Source organism: Lepus europaeus, chromosome 18 (genome assembly GCF_033115175.1).
Source record: "Lepus europaeus isolate LE1 chromosome 18, mLepTim1.pri, whole genome shotgun sequence".
NCBI classification, from domain to species: domain Eukaryota; kingdom Metazoa; phylum Chordata; class Mammalia; order Lagomorpha; family Leporidae; genus Lepus; species Lepus europaeus.
Window position 1 is genome coordinate 1,975,802 of NC_084844.1, and position 24,697 is coordinate 2,000,498.

Genomic DNA, 24,697 nt, shown 5'->3' on the forward strand with positions numbered 1-24,697 from the left:
CCAGGGGTCAGTCCCACCGCTGCTCACACCCATCCTATGCATATCAACAGCTTTCGTCGAAAGCTCAGTTATAAAAACGGAGGAAGCAGCTTGTGGAGGACAGTCGGAGGTGGCCTGTGGCTGACACGCGTCACCGTCCTGCACACGTCACCACAGGACACGCGGGAGGCACCGGCACGGTGCGCCTGCCATTGGCTGAGAAGGCATCGAACTGTGCCCACCTCTAGAAGACCAGTGTCTCCTCTAACCAGTAAGGGTGACCATTCCCAGAGGGACTGGGAGACGGGCATCGGGTGCCAGGCACTCGTGCTGCCGTGGGAGATGTCCTCTGAGCTCCCCACAGCACAAATGTGAGGACGCAGAGGGGCCGGCGCTGTGGCACAGCGGGTAAAGCCGTGGCCTGCAGTGTTGGCATCCCAAATGGGCGCCGATTTGAGTCCTGGCTGCTCCACTTCCAATCCAGCTCTCTGCTATGGCCTGGGAAAGCAGCAGAGGATGGCCCAGGTCCCTGGGCCCCTGCACCCACATGGGAAACCAGGAATAAGCTCCTGGCTCCTGGCTTTGGCCAGCCCCGGCTGCGGTGGCCATTTGGGGAGTGAACCAGTAGATGAGAAGCGCACACAGGGCCTCCCATGGTGACACAGCACGGGGCCTCCCATGGCGACTCAGCACGGGGCCTCCCATGGCGACTCAGCACGGGGCCTCCCATGGTGACACAGCACGGGGCCTCCCATGGTGACACAGCACGGGGCCTCCCATGGCGACTGAGCACGGGGACTCCCATGGCGACTCAGCACGGGGCCTCCCATGGCGACTGAGCACGGGGCCTCCCATGGCGACTCAGCACGGGGCCTCCCATGGCGACTGAGCACGGGGACTCCCATGGCGACTCAGCACGGGGCCTCCCATGGCGACACAGCACGGGGCCTCCCATGGTGACACAGCATGGGGCCTCCCATGGTGACACAGCATGGGGCCTCCCATGGCGACTCAGCACGGGGCCTCCCATGGTGACTCAGCACGGGGCCTCCCATGGCGACTGAGCACGGGGACTCCCATGGCGACTCAGCACGGGGCCTCCCATGGTGACACAGCACGGGGCCTCCCATGGCGACTCAGCACGGGGCCTCCCATGGTGACACAGCACGGGGCCTCCCATGGCGACTGAGCACGGGGACTCCCATGGCGACTCAGCACGGGGCCTCCCATGCTGACTCAGCACGGGGACGGGCCTCAGGGCCACAGAGTCCTGATGAGACCAACATCCGACTTCAGCCGTGCACAGCACAGGCCCCGCGAGACGCGGTGCAGACAGCACAGGTTCACCGATCCCGCAGCCCCACCTCCGTGGAATCCCACGTAGGCCACGTCGCTCCCCATCCGCGACAGCTTTGTGATGAAGTAGACCAGCACGCAGTCCTCCCTTCCTTGCAGTTTGTTGATTTCATTTGTGGCAGAATACCTGCTCAAACAACAGACGGGATCGACTCAAAGCCAGCAAGTGAGCACACGTGGCCACGCGCAGCTGCACGGTGTCCCGGGAGCCTCATTCAGCCTCACAGCCCCACACTCGAGTTCCCTAGGGCCCAGTGCTGTGGCATAGAAGGTTAAGCCCCGCCTGAAGCACCAGCTTCCCAAATGGGCACCAGTTCGAGTCCCGGCTGCTCCACTTCTGATCCAGCTCCCTGCTCATGCTCCTGGGAGAGCAGTGGAAGATGGCCCACGTGCCTGGGCCCCTGCACCCACGTGGGAGACCCAGAGGCAGCGTCAGGCTCCTGGCTTCAGCCTGGCCCAGACCAGGCCATTGCAGCCACTGGGGGAGTGACCCAGTACATGGACAATCTCTCTCTCTCTCTCTCTCTCTCTCTCTCCTCCTAATTCTGCCTTTGAAGTAGATAAATTTTTTTAAAAAGGTGAATTTTACTTTAAGTAATAAAGGAACATAGTTAATTCTGGAAATCCTAACATTCTCCCATGAGCACTTTAAAATGTCCAAAAAGATTAACAAAGCCTGTGCACACTGCTGTGTCTTGGAACTTGTAAAAAATAGAAAGAAATGCAGAGTTAACAACTTCTAAGCCACGGCTGCAAACGCGCGCCTCGGGCACTCTTCCACACCCGTATCTTTATTTACACATCCAAGAGGCCAACACGCACTGCCCGCAGTGGCCAGGACTGGGCTGGGCCGAAGCCGGGGGCTGGGAGCCCCGTCCAGGTCTCCCACGTGGGAGGCGGGACCCCTCCACTCGAGCCATCACCCCTGCCCCCAGGCTCTATACCAGGAGGAAGCCAGAGCCAGAAGCTGGAGCCAGGCACCGACGTCATGACTGGTGACGGCTTGACAGACGGGCACAGGCCAGCCCGCGCCAGCCCCCGGTCAGTGCTCCATCACCTAGAGCTACGGTACTGCCATCAGCCTCTTCTTTGTCTCTGTCTCTCTGGCCCACGTTGAGGAGAGAAAGGAGGGAAGGTTTCTCGTGTTCGTCCCCGTACCTATTCTGAGACTACGCTGTTTTCTGGGGAGAAAGGCGGCATTTCCTGTAGTTTCTGAGAAAAACAGGAAAAACGTACTTAGCCGAGGCGATGAGCTGAGCGCTGTGGGCCCCGTCCTCGAAGTCCGTCTGGACGATGAGGATTTTGCACCTGGCCGCCGTCGCTAAGCAGTTTCTGGAAGGGAAGGAAGGACCCGATCAGCTCTCGTCTACGAACCCTTCCCGACGTCCCCGAGAGGAGGGAGCGCGAGGGCTCCACGGCGGAGGGAAGACCCCGGCCAGGCCGCCAGGCCGCAGAAGGGCAGTGTGTGTGGGGCAGGCAGCCTGTGACGGCGGAGAGGGGCCGGGGAGCGGGGCGAGCCCACGGCCCGGTGCCTCACCGCACTTCCTTGAGGAACGAGTACTCGGTGTCGAACTGCTGCAACGACAGGACCGCGGGCCTCGGAGCCCGGCCGCTCAGCTCCGCCCCCAGACACTCGCAGTCCTGGCTGGTCAGCAGCCTGGAGAACGTGGTGACCTGCAGGGCGGGAGAGGCCGGTCACCGGCGGACCGGGCAGGCGTGGGCCCGGCAGTGCGCACACAGAAAGCAAGCAGAACCACGGGCCACGTCCACAGCGCAGACACCAGAGCTGCAGCCTGGGCCCACCCAGCCTCCCGCAGGTGCACCCCCACCAGAGGCCGTCACGGCTCGCTCCTGGGTTCTCCCTCAGATTAAGGAAACTGACCACGGAGCCCCAGACCGCTCCGTGCACTGGGTGACCCCAGCCACCTCGCACGTCCACCTGCTCCTCTCCTTAGCCGGGAGCCGGCCTCCCGACCGCCCAGTGCTTCCTGTCCACCTGGTACCACTGCCCGCTCACACGCTCCTGCACTGCTTCCCGTGGGACACCTCGGGCCCCTCGGGGCTGTGCACAGGCCCTCCTCAGGGCCTTGAACCTGAAGCTCCGTCCACGGTCCCTGCCCTTCTGTTTCACACTTGGTCACTTTTGCCCTAGGAGGGCTTCGGCCCCCTGAGCTTTCCCCAGTCCCTCCTTAGGGTCAGCTCGAGGAGACTGGAAAGGAAATCTTTGACCTTGGACCCTGACCTGCGGCCCAGCACGGGTCAGTGTCCTGATCTGGGGACACCGCAGAGAGCTGCCCGGCCTCTGTCTCCTGACCGTCGTGTGCTGACCAAGGACAGCTCCGTCAACTCCCTTCCACGTCCTCAGAGCCCTGAGCTTGGCACTCGGCAGGGAACACGGTGCAGAACGGGCACCGCAGGGGCGGGCGTCAGCCTGGCGGCTACCTCATCCTCACACCACATCGGGGTGCCTGGGCCTGTGCCCAGCCCTGGCGCCAGACTCCAGCGGACACACAGCCCGGGACGCAGCACTGACAGCTCAGGTGACCGGGTTCCTGACTCCCACGTGAGAGACCCGGATTCAGTTCCCAGCTCCTGGCCTCGGCTTCACTCAGCCCTGGCTGCCGCAGGCATGTAAGGGGAGAGCCACTGGCTGGGAGTGCTCCCTCCCTCCCTGCCTCCCTGACCACTGTTACGCCTCTCTGCAGCTCAAAGACAGAAAACAAAAACAGGCGGCAGCATTGTGGTGTGGTAATGCCAACATCTCAGAGCACTGGCCATCTCAGAGCGCCGGCCGAGTGCCGGCTGCTCCACTTCCGATCCTGCTCCCTGCCAGTGCACCTGGGAAAGCACCGGAAGACGGCCCAAGTGCTTGGGGCCCTGCCACTCGCATGGGAGACCTGCACAGAGCTCTGGGCTCCTGACTTCGGCCTGGCTCAGCCCCAGCCACTGTAGCCATTTGGAGAGTAAACCAGTGGGTGGAGGATTTTATGTGAAAGGCAGAGAGAGAGAGGTCTTCCATCGCTGGTTCACTCCCCAATTGGCTGCAACGGCTGGAGCTGTGCCGATCCAAAGCCAGGAGCCAGGAGCTTCTTCCAGGTCTCCCACGTGGGTGCAGGGGCCCAAGCACTTGGGCCATCTTCCACTGCTTTCCCAGGCCACAGCAGAGAGCTGGATCGGAAGTGGAACAGCCAGGTCTCAAACTGGCGCCCGTATGGGATGCCGGCACCACAGGCGGCGGTTTTACCCGCCAGGCCACAGCGCTGGCCCCAGTAAATAAATCTTTTTAAAAAAGAAAAAGAAAAAAAAAGGTACTCTAAACTTGGTGAAACTGAACTTGCGTCCTGGCACTTAACACGGGGAGTGACCAGCAGTGCCAGTGAACCCAGCACCACCCCTCACGTGGACATCGAAGGAGCCGTGAATCCCAGCCCGCGGCCCCGACACCAGGAACCCGGGACCCTCGGGAGGGCAGGCGGGCATCACCTCGGTGAAGACGGCACGGCACCCCTGGTCCACCGTGCGGAGCTGGGCCTGCAGGAAGTCGGCGAAGGAGTCGTGCTGCTGGGAGCGGTAGTACTCCCGCGACAGCCCCTGCGCGGTGAAGCCGCCCAGCGAGGACGCGCTCAGCCGGACCACGGCGTCGGGCGTGGCGCAGCCCAGCAGGGCCAGCTTGGCCTCCTCCAGCACCTGCTGGTAGTGCTCGTCGGTCAGGTCCCGGGCGCCCAGCCTCTCGGCCACCTGCAGCACCACAGAGGCGCAGGTGTCGGAGTGGAACCCGATGAAGACGTCGGCGGGGCTGTACTTGTGCCTGGCCAGCAGCTGGTCCGGCCTCAGGTCCACGAACTTGGCCACCCACGCCTCGAGCTCCTGGGCGATGCCCCGCTGCCAGGGCGGCAGCACCGTGTGGATGTCCAGGTAGTGCTTCTCCAGCCGGTTGACGAGCGGGACGGGGAACTGCCTGTAGACCACGTCCTTCTCCTCGATGACGATCAGCCGGAAGCCGGGGTGGACGCGGCACTTGACGCGGTGCGTGCCCAGGCCCAGGTCCACGTACTTGTGGCCGCCGAGGCGCACGTAGTACTGGTTGAGCGCGTCGTACAGGCTCTCGTAGAGGCTCTGCAGGTTGAGCAGCACCACCATCCTGCCGGTCTCCATGCAGACTTTCACGCGGTTGATGTTTCGGCAGATCTGGGCGTACTCCTGGTCCTTGGGGAAGCTGGACCCGAAGATGATCTCGGGCTGCTGGCCCGCGCCAAGGAACAGCTGCTGTAGGATCTGCAGGGCCACGTAGTTTCTGGTGAGCACGAGCAGGTAGCGGACCTCCGGCTCCTCCAGCCCCGCGCCCGGCGCCCGCGCGTCCCCGAAGATGTTCTGCCTGATGAGCTGCAGGGTGCTGACCTCCTCGGAGCAGCGGGCCTCGGGCAGGCTGGCGCAGAATATGTCCAGCGCCGGGATGTCGTCCTTGCCGCTGAAGTTGCGCAGGACGGCCCGTGCGATGTCCCGCGGGGCGGGCATCCGGAGCGAGGCTTTGGCCGTGGCGAAGACCATCTTGATGAGGCTGTAGTAGTCCCGGAGCCCAAAGAACTCCTTGTCCTGGCTCCGGCACACTGTCTCGTAGGCCCGGGCGAAGGGCGCGAAGTAGCCCTGGACGCGGGCCAGCACGAGGCCGTCCGAGGAGCAGATGCCCCTGGCGCTGTCTATGAGCTCCTTCTTGCTGGGGCTGCCGCGCGCCACGAAGATGCCGCGGTTCATCTTGGCGGGGTCGAGGGCCCAGTTGGAGATGCCGATGAAGCCCACTTTCTTGTGGGGGGCCGGGTGGTCGTCGATGCACCCGTCCTCCAGCAGCGGGTGCAGGGCCTTCAGGGGCATGCGGGGGGAGTCCTCGGCCAGGCCCACCTCGTCCAGCACCACCACGGACACGTACTGCTGCAGGTCCTTGCCCTGCTGGAAGCGGGCGCACTGCCGGAAGGTGCCGATGATGCCCTGCGGGGTGGAGTGGGGGCTGCACTGGAACGACACCAGGTGGACCTGCTTCAGGCCCCGGAAGAGCTCCGAGTGGGCGGCCGGGCCCTGCATGGCGTCCGCCACGATGGTCTTGGCCAGAGACTTGGAGCTGCCGGGCTTCCCCACCAGGAAGAGCGGGATCTTGAGCTCGATGCAGACGACCATCATGAAGACGTTCTCCTTGAGGGCCGCGTTCCTGGCGATGGCCTGCCTCAGGGGCACGCCGTGCAGGAAGAGCGCCTGTGTCTGGCTTATCTCTTCCAGGACGGCCTTGCTGCTGTCGTACGGCCGGGGAAGGAGCTGGCAGACGACCCTCCAGTAGGACTCCTTCTTCTCCAGAGAGGCGTGGTAACACACCCCGAGAGCCAGCACCAGGGCCCAGAGCACCGGGTCTCTCTCGACGTGGCCGCCCTTCCTGACGCCGGCCTCGTCCAGGAAGGAGTCCAGCCTCCCCAGGAGGGCCTCGCTGCGCTCATGGAACCAGCGGAACACCGCCACGCAGCGCTCCACGTCCCTGAGGCTGACGAAGCCACACTCGTTCTCCCTGCTCCTCATGAAGGCCTGCGAGGCGCACAGCGCCGCCGCCATCACCCGCGTGTGGCCCTCGTCGATCCGGGCGCGGTCCACCGACCGCTGGACGATCTGCAGGATGTAGAGCCGCTCGGCGCTGCGACTCAGCTGTCCAAAGTCCCAGACCAGGGGAACCAGGCTCGGGGGCAGGGCGTGGACCCGGTACACCAGCTGCCGCAGCGGGATGGAGCCCAGCCTGTCGGCCGTCTCCTGCACGCTGACCCTGTACCCCAGGCCGGCCGACTCCAGCCGCCGGATCATCTCCTGGGTGTGCCTGCGGTACGGGTTGCAGGCCGCGATGATGTGCAAGCCGGAGTTCTTGGCCAGGGGCTGGCCTCCCACCGTGCGGTCACACAGGACTTCCTTGATACAGCTGACGGCCTCGGTCGTGTTGGCCTCGTCGAAGAACAGGATGGTGTCCAGCTCGTGCTGGGCCCTGTTGCGGAAGGCGACCCTCTCGGCCTCCCGGACCCTGGAACGGATCGTGTCAGCCGTCGTGCCCCCGTGGACCTTGACCAGCCTCATGGTTTCGGCCATGGCGCCCCCACGACGCAGGTCGCTGAGGAACTTAATGAGCCTGGTTTTCCCGCAGCCGGTCTCGCCCATGATGACGACCGGGATCCCGCACCGGAACCGCATTTCGATGGCCAGGATCTTCAGCATGTTGTCCGTGGTGAGCTCGTACGTCTCGTCGGGGTCGACGGGCCACTGGACGCCCAGGGCCAGGCAGAGCCGCTCCAGCTTCTCGTGTCTGGGCAGCGTGTCGAAGTCCACGTTGAAGGGCACCCCCTGCAGCAGCAGCCCCTGGTACAGCTCCTGCGTCATCACGTCTTTCTTGATGACCTGCCCGTTCAAGTGATTGACGGCGTCCACGCCGCCCGCCTGGTTGGGCTGGAGGTGGAAGCCGATGAACGTCATGGACACGTGGTCGTCGTTGAAGAAGACGTACGGGTGGGGCTCCGACTCCCACCTCCTGCGGAGCAAGAAGGGGGCCAGGTCTTCCTCCCGGACCCCGTCCATGCTGACCAGGTGCTTCCCGGGGCTCTGGTCCGAGGTCTGCAGGGTGGGTGTGGCGAAGTCTCTGGCCATGAAGATCATGAAGGTGACCACGAAGCTCTTGAAGCCCTGCAGGGTGTCTCCGGTGAAGCCCGAGTCGCAGAAGAGCGAGGCCTCGCAGTCCCGCAGCTGGTAGTTCAGGAAGCGCGCGAAGTTCTGCAGCTCGGCCCAGGACGGGTTCACCACGCCGCAGTGGAGCAGCAGGAGCTGCAGGCACTCCCCGGGGCTGCCTTCCACCGAGCCCTGCCGGTACCGGAACGCGTCCAGGTCCTGCTGCAGGTGGAAGCGTCTCAGGTACTGGTAAGGCCTCTGGAAGGTCTCGCTGCGGAACTCCTGCTGGTCCATGCCGGGCTCGGGAGTCGGCTCCACGCCCAGCACCTCTTTGGGAGGCCGGCAGGTGACTTTCGGGAAGACGTCCAGGAAGCTGAAGTGCGGGGCCTGCGCGCCCTGGGAAGGAAGACACGAGGGCAGGGTTACCGCTCGGCCTCCGGCCCGCCGTGGGAGCCCCTCTATGGGGGGAGAAATCACTGAGAAGCGCGGCTGCCCGCAGACCTCACTCAGGCCGGACCCCCCACTCCGGTGGGACCCCTCACTCCATCGGACCCCTCACTCCGTCGGACCCCTCACTCCATCAGACCCCTCACTCCGTCGGACCCCTCACTCAGGCCGGACCCCCCACTCTGGTCGGACCCCTCACTCCATGAGACCCCTCACTCCATCGGACCCCTCACTCCGTCAGACCCCTCACTCCGTCGGACCCCTCACTCCATCAGACCCCTCACTCCGTCGGACCCCTCACTCAGGCCGGACCCCCCACTCTGGTCAGATCCCTCACTCCGTCGGACCCCTCACTCCGTCGGACCCCTCACTCCATCAGACCCCCCACTCCGTCGGACCCCTCACTCCGTCGGACCCCTCACTCCGTCGGACCCCCCACTCCGTCGGACCCCTCACTCCGTCGGACCCCCCACTCCGTCGGACCCCTCACTCCGTCGGACCCCCCACTCCGTCGGACCCCCCACTCCGTCGGACCCCGCACTCCGTTGGACCCCTCACTCCGTCGGACCCCTCACTCCGTCGGACCCCTCACTCGGTCGGACCCCCCACTCCGTCGGACCCCTCACTCGGTCGAACCCCTCACTCCGTCGGACCCCTCACTCCATCAGATCCCTCACTCGGTCGGACCCCTCTCTCGGTCGGACCCCTCACTCAGGTCAGACCCCTCACTCCGGTCAGACCCCTCACTCCGTCAGACCCCTCACTCCGGCCGGACCCCCCACTCAGGTCGGACCCCCCACTCAGGCCGGACCCCTCACTCCATTAGACCCCTCACTCCGTCGGACCCCTCACTCAGGTCGGACCCCTCACTCCATTGGACCCCCCACTCCGGTTAGCACCAGGGTCTTGCAGAAGCTGAACTGCGGGAGCCACACGCTTAACTCAGTTCTCACTAAGCACCTACTGTGTGCACGTGGGGCAGACGGAGCTCGTGGCTAAGCAAGCTCTGTGACGAAAGTGCCCATTCCCTGTCTGTTGCATCAGGAAGGGCAGCCCTGCCCCAGACACACGGCAGCAAACCCCGAGTAAGACACACCTGCGAGGTGTTATTAAAGAGAGCGGAGGGGCTGGCACTGTGGGGCAGGGGTTAAAGCCCCAGCCTGCAGCACCGGCATCCCACATGGGCACGGGTTCAAGTCCCGGCTGCTCCACTTCCCATCCAGCTCCCTGCTAACACACCTGGGAAAGCAGTGGAGGATGATACAAGTGCTTGGGCCCCTGTACCCGAGTGGGGGACCTGGAAGAAGCTCCTGGCTCCTGGCTTCAGCCTGGCCCAGCCCTGGTCATTAAGGACATCTGGGGAGTGAACCAGCGGATGGAAGACCTCTCTCTCTCTCTCTCTCTCTGCCTCTACCTCTTTCTGTAACTCTGCCTTTCAAATGAATAAAATAAATCTGAGGTCGGCACTGTGGCGTAGCAGGTAATGTCACTCACTGCCTGCAGTGCCGGCATCCGTACGGGCACAGATTTGAGTCCCGGCTGCTCCACTGTTGATCCAGCTCCCTGCTGTGGCCTGGGAAAGCAGTGGAGGATGGCCCAAGTCCTTGGACCTCTGCACCCGCATGGGAGACCTGGCTCATGGCTTTGGAACAGACCACCTCCGGCCATTGTGGCCATGTGGGGAGTGACCCAGCAGATGGAAGACCTCTCTCTCTCTTTCTCACCTCTTTGTAACTCTGCCTTTAAAATAAATTAACCAATCTTATAATAAACAAATACATCTTTAAAGACACAAAATAAGTAAATAAAAACAGAGTGGAGGGGCCGGATCCTGTACCAGAGCTCCACTTTGAGTCGGGCGGCTCTGCCTCTGATCCAGCTCCCTGCTCATGCGCCTGGGAAGCCAGCAGAGGACGGCCCCCGCCGTGCACCGGAGACTCGAGACAGTTCCAGGCTCCTGGCTTCAGTCTGACCCAGCTCTGGGTGCTGCACCATTTGGGGAGAGAACCAGCGGATGGAAGCTCTCTCTCATTGTCCCTCCCTATCACTCTTTCAAATAAGTGAGATAAATCTTTAAAAAGAGAGTGAAGAGTTGGTGTTTCCGTACTAACCGGGCACTCAGGCGCTTCCCTGAGCGAAGGTGGGAGCCCCCGAGCCGCCTCGCTCCACCCGAGGCCCGCGTACCCGTCTCGAAGGCCTCCTGGCCAGCGCTGACTTGTCCTCCAGGATCTCCACGAGGTACAGATGGCGCGGGTTCCGCAGCCACATCTTCCCGTGGACGTCCATCAGGTACTGTAACACGAGGAGCTTGAAGAGGAACGCCTCGACGCCCGCCCGCACCTACGGACAGAAGCAGGTGGTTCGCAGTGGCGCAGGACGCCCAGCATCCTCCGAGCTGCGACCCAGCGATGCGGCTCAGCACCGTGCGGGAGAAGACGGAGAATCCTTCGCGCGGTGGGAGCAGGGCTGGGGCAGGTCAGCACTCACGGAGGAGGTCACGTCCAGGTGGAAGATCATGGGCGTGCTCTGGGACTGCGCGTTCAGGAAGGGCACGAGGCTGCTCAGGACGTGGCTCTCGTCCACCTCGGGCTCCATCAGGCGAATGGTCTTCAGGGGCACCCGCTGCCTGTGCACCTGCCTCAGCCTGCTGTGCAGCCTCTGCACGTACAGCGACTTCCCTGCAGCAAGGCAGTGGGCAGTCAGGCGAGGGCCAGGGCCGGCCGGGGGCCCCTGGGGTCAGACAGCGCCCGGCTCCGCCTCCCCGGCCCCTCAGGGGTCAGACAGCGCCCGGCTCTGCCTCCCTGGCCCCTGAGGGGTCAGACAGGGCCTGGCTCTGCGTCCCTGGTCCCTGAGGGGCCCCTCAGGGGTCAGACAGCGCCCGGCTCTGCCTCCCTGGCCCCTCAGGGGTCAGACAGTGCCGGCTCTGCCTCCCTGGTCCCTGAGGGGTCAGACAGCGCCAGCTCTGCCTCCCTGGCCCCTGAGGGGTCAGACAGCGCCGGCTCTGCCTCCCTGGCCCCTGAGGGGTCAGACAGCGCCCAGTTCTGCGTCCCTGGTCCTCAGGGGTCAGACAGGGCCCAGCTCTGCCTCCCTGGTCCTCAGGGGTCAGACAGTGCCCAGTTCTGTGTCCCTGGTCCTCAGGGGTCAGACAGGGCCCGGCTCTGCCTCCCTGGTCCCTCAGGGGTCAGACAGCGCCCGGCTCTGCCTCCCTGGCCCCTGAGGGGTCAGACAGCGCCCAGTTCTGCGTCCCTGGTCCTCAGGGGTCAGACAGGGCCCAGCTCTGCCTCCCTGGTCCTCAGGGGTCAGACAGTGCCCAGTTCTGTGTCCCTGGTCCTCAGGGGTCAGACAGGGCCCGGCTCTGCCTCCCTGGTCCCTCAGGGGTCAGACAGTGCCCGGCTCCGCCTCCCCGGCCCCTCAGGGGTCAGACAGTGCCCAGTTCTGCGTCCCTGGTCCTCAGGGGTCAGACAGGGCCCGGCTCTGCCTCCCTGGCCCCTAAGAGGTCAGACAGTGCCCAGTTCTGCGTCCCTGGTCCTCAGGGGTCAGACAGTGCCCAGTTCTGCGTCCCTGGTCCTCAGGGGTCAGACAGGGCCCGGCTCTGCCTCCCTGGTCCTCAGGGGTCAGACAGGGCCCGGCTCTGCCTCCCTGGCCCCTGAGGGTTCAGACAGTGCCCAGTTCTGCGTCCCTGGTCCTCAGGGGTCAGACAGGGCCCAGCTCTGCCTCCCTGGCCCCTCAGGGGTCAGACAGTGCCCAGTTCTGCGTCCCTGGTCCTCAGGGGTCAGACAGGGCCCAGCTCTGCCTCCCTGGTCCTCAGGGGTCAGACAGCACCCGGCTCTGCGTCCCTGGTCCTCAGGGGTCAGACAGTGCCCGGCTCTGCCTCCCTGGTCCCTGAGGGGTCCCTCAGGGGTCAGACAGCGCCCAGCTCTGTCTCCCTGGTCCTCAGGGGTCAGACAGTGCCCAGTTCTGCGTCCCTGGTCCTCAGGGGTCAGACAGGGCCCGGCTCTGCCTCCCTGGTCCTCAGGGGTCAGACAGCGCCCGGCTCCGCCTCCCCGGCCCCTCAGGGGTCAGACAGTGCCCAGTTCTGCGTCCCTGGTCCTCAGGGGTCAGACAGGGCCCAGCTCTGCCTCCCTGGTTCTCAGGGGTCAGACAGCGCCCGGCTCTGCGTCCCTGGCCCCTCAGGGGTCAGACAGGGCCTGGCTCTGCGTCCCTGGTCCCTGAGGGGTCCCTCAGGGGTCAGACAGCGCCCGGCTCTGCCTCCCTGGCCCCTCAGGGGTCAGACAGTGCCCAGTTCTGCGTCCCTGGTCCCTGAGGGGTCAGACAGCGCCCGGCTCTGCCTCCCCGGCCCCTCAGGGGTCAGACAGGGCCCCGGCTCTGCCTCCCCGGCCCCTCAGGGGTCAGACAGCGCCCGGCTCTGCCTCCCTGGCCTCTGAGGGGTCAAACAGCGCCGGCTCTGCCTCCCTGGCCCCTCAGGGGTCAGACAGCGCCGGCTCTGCCTCCCTGGCCCCTCAGGGGTCAGACAGCGCCGGCTCTGCCTCCCTGGCCCCTCAGGGGTCAGACAGCGCCGGCTCTGCCTCCCTGGCCCCTGAGGGGTCAGACAGTGCCCGGCTCTGCCTCCCTGGTCCCTGAGGGGTCCCTCAGGGGTCAGACAGCGCCCAGTTCTGCCTCCCTGGTCCTCAGGGGTCAGACAGCACCCGGCTCTGCCTCTCTGGTCCCTGAGGGGTCCCTCAGGGGTCAGACAGGGCCCAGCTCTGCCTCCCTGGTCCTCAGGGGTCAGACAGGGCCCGGCTCTGCCTCCCTGGTCCTCAGGGGTCAGACAGGGCCCAGCTCTGCCTCCCTGGTCCTCAGGGGTCAGACAGCGTCGGCTCTGCCTCCCTGGCCCCTCAGGGGTCAGACAGGGCCCGGCTCTGCCTCCCTGGTCCCTGAGGGGTCCCTCAGGGGTCAGACAGCGCCCAGCTCTGCCTGCCCGGGTCCCACACCCATCGTGAGCTCCAAGAAGGCCTGAGGAGTTTATAAAAAACCAAGTAAACTGCAGAAGTGGGCTTGGAGGACGAGGCCGCGAAGTCTGCAGGACGCGTCAGTTAGGTCACACGGTAAGGGGGCGCCCTGTAGCCCAGGGAGGACCTGCCCTACAGCTGAGGCCAACCCCCCAGGCCCAGTGTCCCCTCTGCTGGATGGACAGGGGCACGGCTGGGGGGTCCCTGGGGAATGGCACCCACCCCTCCCGCAGGCCCGCCCTCTCATTACCGACACCGGCCCTCTGCTGGATGGACAGGGGCACGGGGGGGGGTGGTCCCTGGGGAATGGCACCCACCCCTCCCGCAGGCCCGCCACTCTCATTACCGACACCGGCCCTCTGCTGGATGGACAGGGGCACGGGGGGGGGTCCCTGGGGAATGGCACCCACCCCTCCCGCAGGCCCGCCACTCTCATTACCAACACCAGCCCTCTCGGAGGCCACGATGCCAACACACATCCGGTCCCTGAACACGGCCGCCGCCGACGGGATCTGCTCGGGGACCTGGTAGTGCTGCGCCAGGTAGGCCTGGATGGTGTCCAGGGGGGCCTGCGGGGTGACCAGGACCTTCTGCTGGCTGAAGGCCGAGGGCAGGCAGCAGTGCTCACGGTCGCTGTCACACAGCAGCACGAGCTGGTAGTCGTCGCGGTGGTGCCGTGCGCACAGGCTGTGGAACAACGCCTCCACCCGGCAGGCCACCTCGTAGCTCAGGCGGTCGGCAAACAGCAGGCTGTAGAGCCTGCGGCCCTGGCAGCCGGGCGTCAGGCAGCGGCGCAGCAGCAGCGCCACCTCCTCAAAGCTGGTGCCGGGCGTGCATAGCAGCACCTCGTCGTAGGTGGGCAGCGGCTGCCCGGGCGCCTGCATGTACACGGCCAGGGCGGCCGGCAGCACCTCGGCCTGGGCACACAGGATCAGGTTGGGCCGGCCCGCCTGCAGGCCCTGGGGAAGGCGCCGCTCCACCAGGGGCCCCCCCAGGCTGGCCAGGCGCGCCAGGCAGCGGCCCAAGGTGTCCAGGTCCAGACAGTGGGGCACGAAGGCGCCCATGCAGTCCACGGCCTGCTCCAGGAACAGGCTCAGCTGCTTCTCCAGGTTGAACTCGGCGAGGAGTACAGGCCACAGCTCCTGCAGGGTGGCGCTGGCGCGGGCCCGGGCCACCTCCCCGCCGCTTCCCGAGAGGGCCCGCAAGACGTCGGTGGGGGTGCAGCCGCCCTTGACGAAGCCCAGCATGGTGAGGGCGGCCTCGCTGGGGGGCGCCCGGGGCAGCTCGGCGCTCAGGTAGACCAGCTGCTCGGCCGTGTAGAGGTTGAGGTAGAAGTGCTCCTCGCGCTGCCGCGTCACGAAGGCCTCCCAGCGCGCCAGGAAGCGCTCCATCAGCCGGCACACGGCCTCCAGCAGCTCCAGCTCGTCCCCGCGGCCCGTCAGCGGCGCCAGCAGCTCCAGGCCGAAGTCCAGACGGATGGACACGACCTTGGTCGCGGAGCAGCGCACCTCGGCGGTCCAGGTGCGGAACAGCATGTTTCCCGCGGAGTGCAGGTCGATGAAGGCCTGCACCAGCCTCTGCACGCGGCAGAACACCTAGGGCGGGGGCGGGGCGTGAGCGGGGCGCGGTGACAGCTCTGAGCCCTTAGCACGGAAGGCCTGCCTTCCCCGCACACACAGCCAAACAGCTGCCTTCTCTCGGGCACTGGAGAAGTGGACGGCAGCGGCTTGGGGGTACGGGGCCGCCTGGGGCCACCCTGCGCCTCAATGAGGATGGCGAGTGAATTCCTTCCCGGCCCCCCCCCCCCTGCCCTGGCTGTGTCCTCTCCGAAGGGGGGGCTGCCTTGGGGCTCCGCGCTGCAGGGGCCCAGCGGCAGAGCCGTTCTCCGCGAGCCCGCAGGTCCAGCCCCTGCCGCGCAGCCCGGGCAACGCCCACCTCGGAAAACCGCTCCACCTCGGAGCTGTTGTGGTCTCTCTGGCCGGACAGCAGCATCAGCTTGTTCAGCAGCTCCTTCAGCTCTTCCAGGGTGTAGCTGCGCACCGCGTCCTGCCAGCCCTGGCCCTGGGGCAGGTTCAGGCGGAGCACCATGTCGGGGGAAATCTGCGGAACATCACCAGTGTAGACGCCGCCGCCGGGCAGGGCAGCAAGCACCCCGCCCCCCTCCCCAGCAGCCCACCCTGTGGACCACCCACCCTGTGACCGGCTTGGGGTGCCTCCAGCACGTAGATGCCTCTGCTGTTGATGGCTGTGGCCAGGGACAAGGAGGACAGCTCCACAGACCCGTGGCTCTCCTTCACCGTCTTCAGCCACTCTAGGTTCCTGGCAGAATCGCGCTGTGGGGACGACAGGGGGCACTCAGGCCGGCGCTGTGCTGGCTGCCCACCTGCCTGCGGCACCCCCGCCCCGCCCCCTGCTCAGCTCAGCCCTCTTCAGGGCACAGGGCCGGCCCAGGCGCCTCTCCTGTGTGCCTGCCAGGACCCTGTCGCTCAGGTGGGGGCTGCTCCTGCACCAGCTGCGCCCCCCCCGCCCGCCCACCAGCGGCCAGCACACAGCCGGGACCGGCACTCGTGGAGAAACGGGTGAGAACAGCCAGCCACAGCCTGGCTCCCCGGTGGAGGGCCACTGTTCTGTGGGCAGGGAGCCCCACGCAGCAGGGCTAAGGTGCCCTGGGTCTGAAGGCCCTTTCGTGGCTCCTTGGCACCACCGGGAGCACCGGGAATACCGCGAGAGCGGCGCTCCTCTGCATGTGAGTCTGTGAAACGCCTGCCCGCAGGCTCCCTGCGCGTGCCGTCCCTTGTCCTCTGCAGCGGGTAAGCACCAGCTGCCTGGGGCCGAGCCACTGTTACTTATGGGGGTGGACTCAGACCCTGGGGCCGAGCCACTGTTACTTATGGGGGTGGACTCAGACCCTGGGGCCGAGCCACTGTTACTTATGGGGGTGGACTCAGACCCTGGGGCCGAGCCACTGTGACTTATGGGGGTGGACTCAGACCCTGGGGCCGAGCCACTGTTACTTATGGGGGTGGACTCAGACCCTGGGGCCGAGCCACTGTGACTTATGGGGGTGGACTCAGACCCTGGGGCCGAGCCACTGTGACTTATGGGGGTGGACTCAGACCCTGGGGCCGAGCCACTGTGACTTATGGGGGTGGACTCAGACCCTGGGGCCGAGCCACTGTGACTTATGGGGGTGGACTCAGACCCTGGGGCCGAGCCACTGTTACTTATGGGGGTGGACTCAGACCCTGGGGCCGAGCCACTGTTACTTATGGGGGTGGACTCAGACCCTGGGGCCGAGCCACTGTTACTTATGGGGGTGGACTCAGACCCTGGGGCCGAGCCACTGTTACTTATGGGGGTGGACTCAGACCCTGGAGCCACTGTTACTTATGGGGGTGGACTCAGACCCTGGGGCCGAGCCACTGTTACTTATGGGGGTGGACTCAGACCCTGGAGCCACTGTTACTTATGGGGGTGGACTCAGACCCTGGGGCCGAGCCACTGTGACTTATGGGGGTGGACTCAGACCCTGGGGCCGAGCCACTGTTACTTATGGGGGTGGACTCAGACCCTGGAGCCACTGTTACTTATGGGGGTGGACTCAGACCCTGGGGCCGGGCCACTGTTACTTATGGGGGTGGACTCAGACCCTGGAGCCACTGTTACTTATGGGGGTGGACTCAGACCCTGGGGCCGAGCCACTGTTACTTATGGGGGTGGACTCAGACCCTGGGGCCGAGCCACTGTTACTTATGGGGGTGGACTCAGACCCTGGAGCCACTGTTACTTATGGGGGTGGACTCAGACCCTGGGGCCGAGCCACTGTTACTTATGGGGGTGGACTCAGACCCTGGAGCCACTGTTACTTATGGGGGTGGACTCAGACCCTGGGGCCGAGCCACTGTTACTTATGGGGGTGGACTCAGACCCTGGGGCCGAGCCACTGTTACTTATGGGGGTGGACTCAGACCCTGGAGCCACTGTTACTTATGGGGGTGGACTCAGACCCTGGAGCCACTGTTACTTATGGGGGTGGACTCAGACCCTGGAGCCACTGTTACTTATGGGGGTGGACTCAGACCCCGGGGCCGAGCCACTGTTACTTATGGGGGTGGACTCAGACCCTGGGGCCGAGCCACTGTTACTTATGGGGGTGGACTCAGACCCTGGAGCCACTGTTACTTATGGGGGTGGACTCAGACCCTGGGGCCGAGCCACTGTTACTTATGGGGGTGGACTCAGACCCTGGAGCCACTGTTACTTATGGGGGTGGACTCAGACCCTGGAGCCACTGTTACTTATGGGGGTGGACTCAGACCCTGGAGCCACTGTTACTTATGGGGGTGGACTCAGACCCTGGAGCCACTGTTACTTATGGGGGTGGACTCAGACCCTGGAGCCACTGTTACTTATGGGGGTGGACTCAGACCCTGGGGCCACTGTTACTTATGGGGGTGGACTCAGACCCTGGAGCAGAGAGCCTGCTTACCCCTAAAAGCTCTTTTCCTCCCTATGAAAAAAAAAATCTGCCTGTATCAGTGGCGGAAAAGGTCAAAAAGTAGCGCTTCACAAAGTGAGCATCGCTACGTCCTAAGACACCGACCGGCAGCACTCAGCACGCGCTCCCCGGTGTGATGGCAGCACTACTGTTGTAGGCAGTTTTGTGTCTCATTTACTGACCAGCTAGCGAAGGCAGTGCCCTCCACAACAAGACACTGTTCTGAGTGACCACCCATCCGTCCCAGCGGCCGTGCCGCACACACGGGCCGGGGGTGCGCACTCCCACCGTCGCCCTCTGAGGCTGCCCACTGCTCCGCGTGGCTGACCCTGCCTCCGGGCCACCATGAGACTGACCAGCTTCTTGGGCAGGTGCTTGTCATTGTCCAGAGCCTTCCAGAGCTCCCTGAGATGGTCCATGAACACGGTGAAGTCCGCCGTGGCGCTCAGCTTGTACAGCAGGGGCGCGTAGCCCTGCACGGCGTCGTGGAAGCAGGCCACCCGGTCCACGTCAATGTCATTCTCCCCAGCGGAGATGGAGGCCAGGTCCACAAACACCTTCAGCTCATTGATGTCTGGGGAGGAAGCAGAGAAGGCCAGTGTGGGGCGGCTCCCCGCGGGCCCCAGGCTCCGGTCTTGGGCAGTCGTCCTACGTGAAGCTATGGACGGGCACTCAATGGGTTTGTAGGGTTTCACCCACTCCGTGTATTCCGTGAGAGTCTCACAGGGTGTGGGGACATCACTGACCCGTATCTCACCTCTCAACAACCACGTGGGCCCAGCACGGCGCCGGGCGTCTGCTTACCTCATTTCCTTTCAAAACAGGCACGGTCAGCCCTCATTACTAACCAAAGGACAGGGGTGAAGGTGGACCAGCGTCCCCAGCCAGAGACAGCGGGGCCAGTGCGGCTCCACCACCCCCCTCCCCGCCCTGGGCACTGCCGCCTGCCCACGCCTTCTCCCTCCGCTCTCTGCCAAGGCAGTGGTGCCTCAGAACTACCGGGGCCACCAAGCCCCCGGCCGGGGCAGACGCACGCCCGCGGGAGACGTTGCCGCGGGGTCCCCACCTCCCTTGGTCCCCCGGTCAGTCTCCACTGGAAGCAAAGGCTAAAGGGGCCAAGAAAAGAGTCTGACGGCAGAGCACGGGGAATCCCGACCTGATAGGAGCTCCACCAGCAGTCCGGGAGGGGACCTGGCCCAGACGGCTCAGGGACGCAGGTGACGGCCGCCTACGAGCTGGAGCACCAGGCTGTGCGCCACGGGGCCCTCCCTCCCCACCCCCAGCGAGCGTGGAGCGCGGGCCTCACCCGCCAGGGCGTCCCGGAGCCAGCCGATGAACTCCCTGCACAGGGACAGCTCCCTCAGGCACTGGCAGCGCGGCTCGCTGATGTCCTGCAGCAGCTTCTTGGCCTGGATGAGCTGCGGGCTGATCCGGTCCAGTTTCTCGTGGCGAAATTTGTCAAAGTCATCCGTCTGCAAGACAAAGCCCTGCTGTGGACCGGGACCAGCGAACGGGGGAGTCTGTGCAGCAGCGGCCGACCCAAAGGCACCGCCCTCCCTGAAGCCCTGGGACGCAGCTGCTGCTACTCAGTGGGCCAGGCGCTTGCCACCAGGATGGACGGCCCAACACCCCTCGATGAACCCCCACCCTCCCCCGGCCCCACCCAGTCAACGGGAACTGGCATGCAGCTAAGAATGTCGCACAGACTTTGAGATCTGTTCCCGGGGTCTGGCACTGGGGGCAGTGGGCTGTCACTGCTTGCAACGCCAGCGTCCCCTATCAGAGCGCCAGTTCAAGTCCCGGCTGCTCCACTTCTGATCCAGCTCCCTGCTAACGCACCTGGGAAGCAGGAGAAGGTGGCCTGAGTGCTTGAGCCCCTGCACCCACACGAGAGACCCAGATGGAATTCTGGGCTCCTGGCTTCAACTTGGCCCAGCCCTGGCTATTGTGGGCATTGGAGAAGTGAACCAGTGGACGGAAGATTTCTCTCCCTCTCTCCCTCCCTCTCTCTCTCTCTCTCTCGACTCTGTCTCTCCCTGTCACTCTGCATTTCAAATAAGTAATTGAACCTTTTTAAGAAATAGTAAAATCAGCCGGCGCCGTGGCTCAACAGGCTAATCCTCCACCTTGCGGCGCCGGCACACCGGGTTCTAGTCCCAGTCGGGGTGCCGGATTCTATCCCGGTTGCCCCTCTTCCAGGCCAGCTCTCTGCTGTGGCCCGGGAATGCAGTGGAGGATGGCCCAAGACCTTGGGCCCTGCACCCCATGGGAGACCAGGAGAAGCACCTGGCTCCTGGCTTCGGATCAGCGCGATGCGCCGGCCACAGCGGCCATTGGAGGGTGAACCAACGGGAGGAAGACCTTTCTCTCTGTCTCTCTCTCTCATTGTCTAACTCTGCCTGTCAAAAAAAAAAAAAAAAAAAAGAAAAAAGAAATAGTAAAATCTACTCCTCTCCACAACAAGTGTGTGGGTTTCTGACGTTGAACAAAGAAACAGGCCCAGACCAGTAACTTAAGAACTGATGCTGTGGGGGTCAAGTGCAGGTGCAAACTCTGCTAGATTTTGAGCATTATCTGTCCTTGCCATCACGCACGACGTCATACACTTCACAAATGCTCACCTTCCGCCTCCTCACTGGTTGGTTCTCGCTAGATCTAGGGGGCGTAACTGGATAATCGGCAGCAGTTTCCTGTTTAGCTTCTATTCCTGAAGAGGCTACTCTTCAAAAACACGATCCTCGAGCCGACCAAAGACTGATCGGGCCGGCATCCCGCACGGGCACCAGCTCTGTCCTTCCTGCTCCACTGTCCACCCAGCTCCCTGCTCACGGCCCGGGAAGGCAGCGGAGGACGGCCTAGGCTCTGGGGCCCCTGCACCCACGTGGGAGACCCAGATGGAGTTCTCGGATCCTGACTTCAGCCTGGCCCAGCCCTGATCATCGTGGCCGTTTGGGGAGTGAGTCAGTGAATGAAGACGTCTCTCTCCCTCCCTCTCTAATTCTGCCTTACAAATAAGGAAAACTTAAGAAAGAGAAGAGAAAAGAACACCAACTGGCTGAGTAGCAGCCTCGATCACAAACCAGGGCGAAACCAAAGCCTGGGACATCCTGGCCTCGCGTTCAGCTCGAAGGCAGCTCTGCGGCCCCCGCCAGCTCCCCGGGAGCCCTGCTCGGACCCGGCAGACGACTTACGAAGTTTAGCAAAGTGTACAGAACGCTGAAGCTGCCGGTCAGCCCCAGGGCCTCTTTGACCTGCAGGATGACCTTGGCCGAGTGCACGGCCTGGTGCAGGCTGTGGTACTCCTCGACCTGCTGGACGCGGCCGTAAATCCAGCTCCTCGCGCCCTGCCCGTCCACAGCACTCATGGCGTGGAGCTCCAAGGCCAGGTCGCTGTACTTGTTCACAAAGTCCTTGAAAACCACGTGCACCTCCGCCAAGGTGACCTCTCCTGACTTCAGATTCCGGTAAAACCTGAGAAACTTCTTGTAGCAGGGACAAAACAGAGCATCGTGGGCCGCGTCCAGCGTCACGACCGGCCGCTGCGGTTCGTCCTCGGCCTCGCCCAGCGGCTCCGGGAGGCCCAGCGACTGTGCGGCCTCCTCCCAGAAGAGCTGGAAGACGTGGCTGTCTTTCAGCAGGTCGATCTGCTCGGCCATGCCTCGGGCCTCGGGGCTGAGGTGGTAGTGTGTGGCCAGCTCCTCGTCCGAGGAGGCGGGCGGCCTCACGGTCACGGCCGCATTCAGTCTTGTCCGGCTGAGGTCTTCCGCGTGCCTCACGGCCATCTCGCCGAAGTCCACTGTGAAAAGGGAGATGTCCAACGTCAACCCTCGCTCACAGAACCTTCCATCTCCCGCTCAGTACAACTCAAGTGAGCACATGCCCAACTCGAGGGTAAGGCCCCAAGGCTCCCAGGGGGCTGCCGGCTGGAGGCCAGGCGGCGCTGACGGCCTTGGGGCCCCGACACCCACGCGAGACCAGGAATGGCCTTGGCTCCTGGGAAGGTGGGGGCTGTCGTGGGCACTGGGGAGTCGGGGGACTCCCGTCTGGCTCTGCCTCTAAAACAGAAACAACAAAACCCTCTGTGCCTCCACAAACGCGTTCACGCGTTCACGCGTCCTCGGACACGGAAAGCACCGCACCACGCGGGTTCCGCTGACAGGCTGAGAACACGCAAGGGTTCCCACCCTCCCCGATCCCACTCCAGACAGCAGAAACTGGTTTTAAAAAGCCTTGGTCAGGCCGGCGCCGTGGCTTAACAGGCTAATCCTCCGCCTTGCGGCGCCGGCACACCGGGTTCTAGTCCCGGTTGGGGCGCCGGATTCTGTCCCGGTTGCCCCTCTTCCAGGCCAGCTCTCTGCTGTGGCTCGGGAAGGCAGTGGAGGATGGCCCAAGTGCTTGGGCCCTGCACCCCATGGGAGACTTGGAGAAGCACCTGGCTCCTGGCTTCGGATAAGCGCGATGCGCTGGCCGCAGCGGCCATTGGAGGGTGAACCAACGGCAAAAAGGAAGACCTTTCTCTCTGTTTCTCTCTCTCACTGTCCACTCTGCCTGTTTAAAAAAAAAAAAAAAAAAAGCCTTGGCCGGCGCTGTGGCTCAACAGGCTAATCCTCCGCCCGCGGCGCTGGCACACTGGGTTCTAGTCCCGGTCAGGGCACCGATCCTGTCCCGGTTGCCCCTCTTCCAGGCCAGCTTCTGCTGTGGCCAGGGAGTGCAGTGGAGGATGGCCCAAGTGCTTGGGCCCTGCACCCCACGGGAGACCAGGAGAAGCACCTGGCTCCTGGCTTCGGATCAGCATGGTGTGCCGGCCGCAGCGCACCAGCCGCGGCGGCCATTGGAGGGTGAACCAACGGGAGGAAGACCTTTCTCTCTGTCTCTCTCTCACTATCCACTCTGCCTGTTAAAAAAAATAAAAGCCTTGGCCGGAGCAGGAGGGAAGGAGTCGGAGAGGAGGCAACAGAGGCAACATTCTAGAAGCTGAAAACCAGGTTTGCCGTGCAAACACTAGCTGGGGCGAGGGCGGGGATCCCCGGGCCACAGACGTGCAGGGGAACTGGGGCCGCCAGGGGGCCAGGCCACGGGTCCCTACAAGCAGAGTGGCCAGAACTGGGGGTGGGGGGGTGGTGGCACTGAGAAACAGAGCAAGGGTGTCAGTCACTTCAGCAGTGGTCCCAGGGCTGGCGCCACCTGCAATGCCGACGGCTGCCCATAGGGGGCGCTGCTCCCAGCTCTCTGCTCATGGGCCTGGGAACGCAGTGGCTCAAGTTGGGCCCCTGCCACGGGAGACCTGGATGGACGTCAGGCTCCTGGCTGTGGCCTGGCCCAGCCCTGGCTGCTGCAGGATGGAAGAGTCTCTCTGTCTGTTACTCAACCCTTCAAATGGTTAAATACATTTTAAAATAAAAAAGTGGGTCAGGTTCAGTCACTGTGAACACAGCAGGCAGACAACCTCCTGCCCCCTGGCGAGCACCCAGCAGCCTGTGTACCAGAGGGTGGAGGCTGTGGGGCTGGGGTCATCCAGACATGAAGAGATGCTGTGATACCCAGTGGGGGAACACAGGCTACGGAACGTCCCACCAGAGGGGAACAGCAGGCAGCCAGGAGGGAGGAGACCGACACTGAGACCTGGGGACACACAGGCGAGCACGACCCCGAGAACCCACAGCGAGCGGCGGCCAGGCCCAGGCCCGCTGGCAGGAGGCCAGGAACCTGAGGAGACCAGAGAGCCCTGTCCAGCAGCCCAGAGGCCCAACTCACTCTTCCTTTCTCAACCCGTTTGTAGGGATCTCCCTTCGCAGAGACAAACAGGGGTCCCCGACATGGAAAGCAGGAGAGGAGAGGGGAGGGGAGGGGAGGGGTGGAGAGGGGAGGGGAGGGGAGGGGAGGGGAGGGGAGGGGAGGAGAGGAGAGGGGAGGAGAGGAGAGGAGAGGAGAGGAGAGGAGAGGAGAGGAGAGGAGAGGAGAGGAGAGAGGAGCAACCTGGGGGAGCAGGCGCTGGGTGCAGCAACCCCACCTCAACCTGGGCACCCACATCCCCTCCCCAGTCCTCTGCCTGGGCACCCACGCCCCCTCCCCCAGTCCTCTGCCTGGGCACCCACGCCCCCTCCCCAGTCCTCTGCCTGGCACCCACGCCCCCCTCCCCAGTCCTCTGCCTGGCACCCACGTCCCCTCCCCTGTCCTCTGCCTGGCACCCACGTCTTCTCCTGTCCCCTCCACTCTGCAGTCGGCTTCCTGCTAATGTGCACCTGGGAGGCAGCAGGCGACGGCTCACCTACCCGGGTCCCTGCCGCCCACGTGGGAGGCCTGGACTGAGTTCCCGGTTCCCAGCTTTGGCCTGGCCCAGCCTCGACTGTGGAAGGCATTTGGGGAGTGAACAGTGGAAGGATGATCTGTCTGTCTCTCTCTCTCCCCTCTCTCAAATAAATATTTTCTAAAGTCCAAAGGAAAAATATTTTATAAAATGTAAAATCAAGGTGGAAGAAACATGAAACTGACAAAGAAAAGAGAAAGAAAAGTTTGGGGGCACCGTGGCGTAGCAGGTAAAGCTGCCACCTGCAGTGCCAGCATCCATACGGGCTCTGGTTCAAGTCCTGGCTGCTCCACCTCTGATCCAGCTCTCTGCTGTGGCCTGGGAAAGCAGTAGAAGATGGCCCAAGTCCTTGGGCCCCTGCACCCACGTGGGAGACCTGGAAGAAGCTCCTGGCTTCGGATCGGCACAGCTCCGGCCTTTGTGGCCATTTGGGGAGTGAAC

General features: G+C 64.1%; 1 protein-coding gene across 3 annotated transcripts in view; it reads right to left on the minus strand.

The window, feature by feature from the left end:
* The window catches only part of RNF213 (ring finger protein 213), a 103,994-nt gene that overhangs the window by 41,731 nt on the left and 37,566 nt on the right, over positions 1 to 24,697 (minus strand). For all 3 annotated transcript variants that reach the window (XM_062215757.1, XM_062215756.1, XM_062215758.1), the window contains 12 exons: positions 21,141 to 21,745; positions 19,256 to 19,421; positions 18,306 to 18,523; positions 15,644 to 15,784; positions 15,387 to 15,551; positions 13,891 to 15,046; positions 10,951 to 11,141; positions 10,648 to 10,803; positions 4,819 to 8,412; positions 2,873 to 3,009; positions 2,572 to 2,667; positions 1,344 to 1,462 (listed from right to left, as the gene is read on the minus strand). In XM_062215757.1, the coding sequence (XP_062071741.1) occupies positions 1,344 to 1,462; positions 2,572 to 2,667; positions 2,873 to 3,009; positions 4,819 to 8,412; positions 10,648 to 10,803; positions 10,951 to 11,141; positions 13,891 to 15,046; positions 15,387 to 15,551; positions 15,644 to 15,784; positions 18,306 to 18,523; positions 19,256 to 19,421; positions 21,141 to 21,745 (6,744 nt within the window). The remainder of the gene's footprint in view (positions 1 to 1,343; positions 1,463 to 2,571; positions 2,668 to 2,872; positions 3,010 to 4,818; positions 8,413 to 10,647; positions 10,804 to 10,950; positions 11,142 to 13,890; positions 15,047 to 15,386; positions 15,552 to 15,643; positions 15,785 to 18,305; positions 18,524 to 19,255; positions 19,422 to 21,140; positions 21,746 to 24,697) is intronic.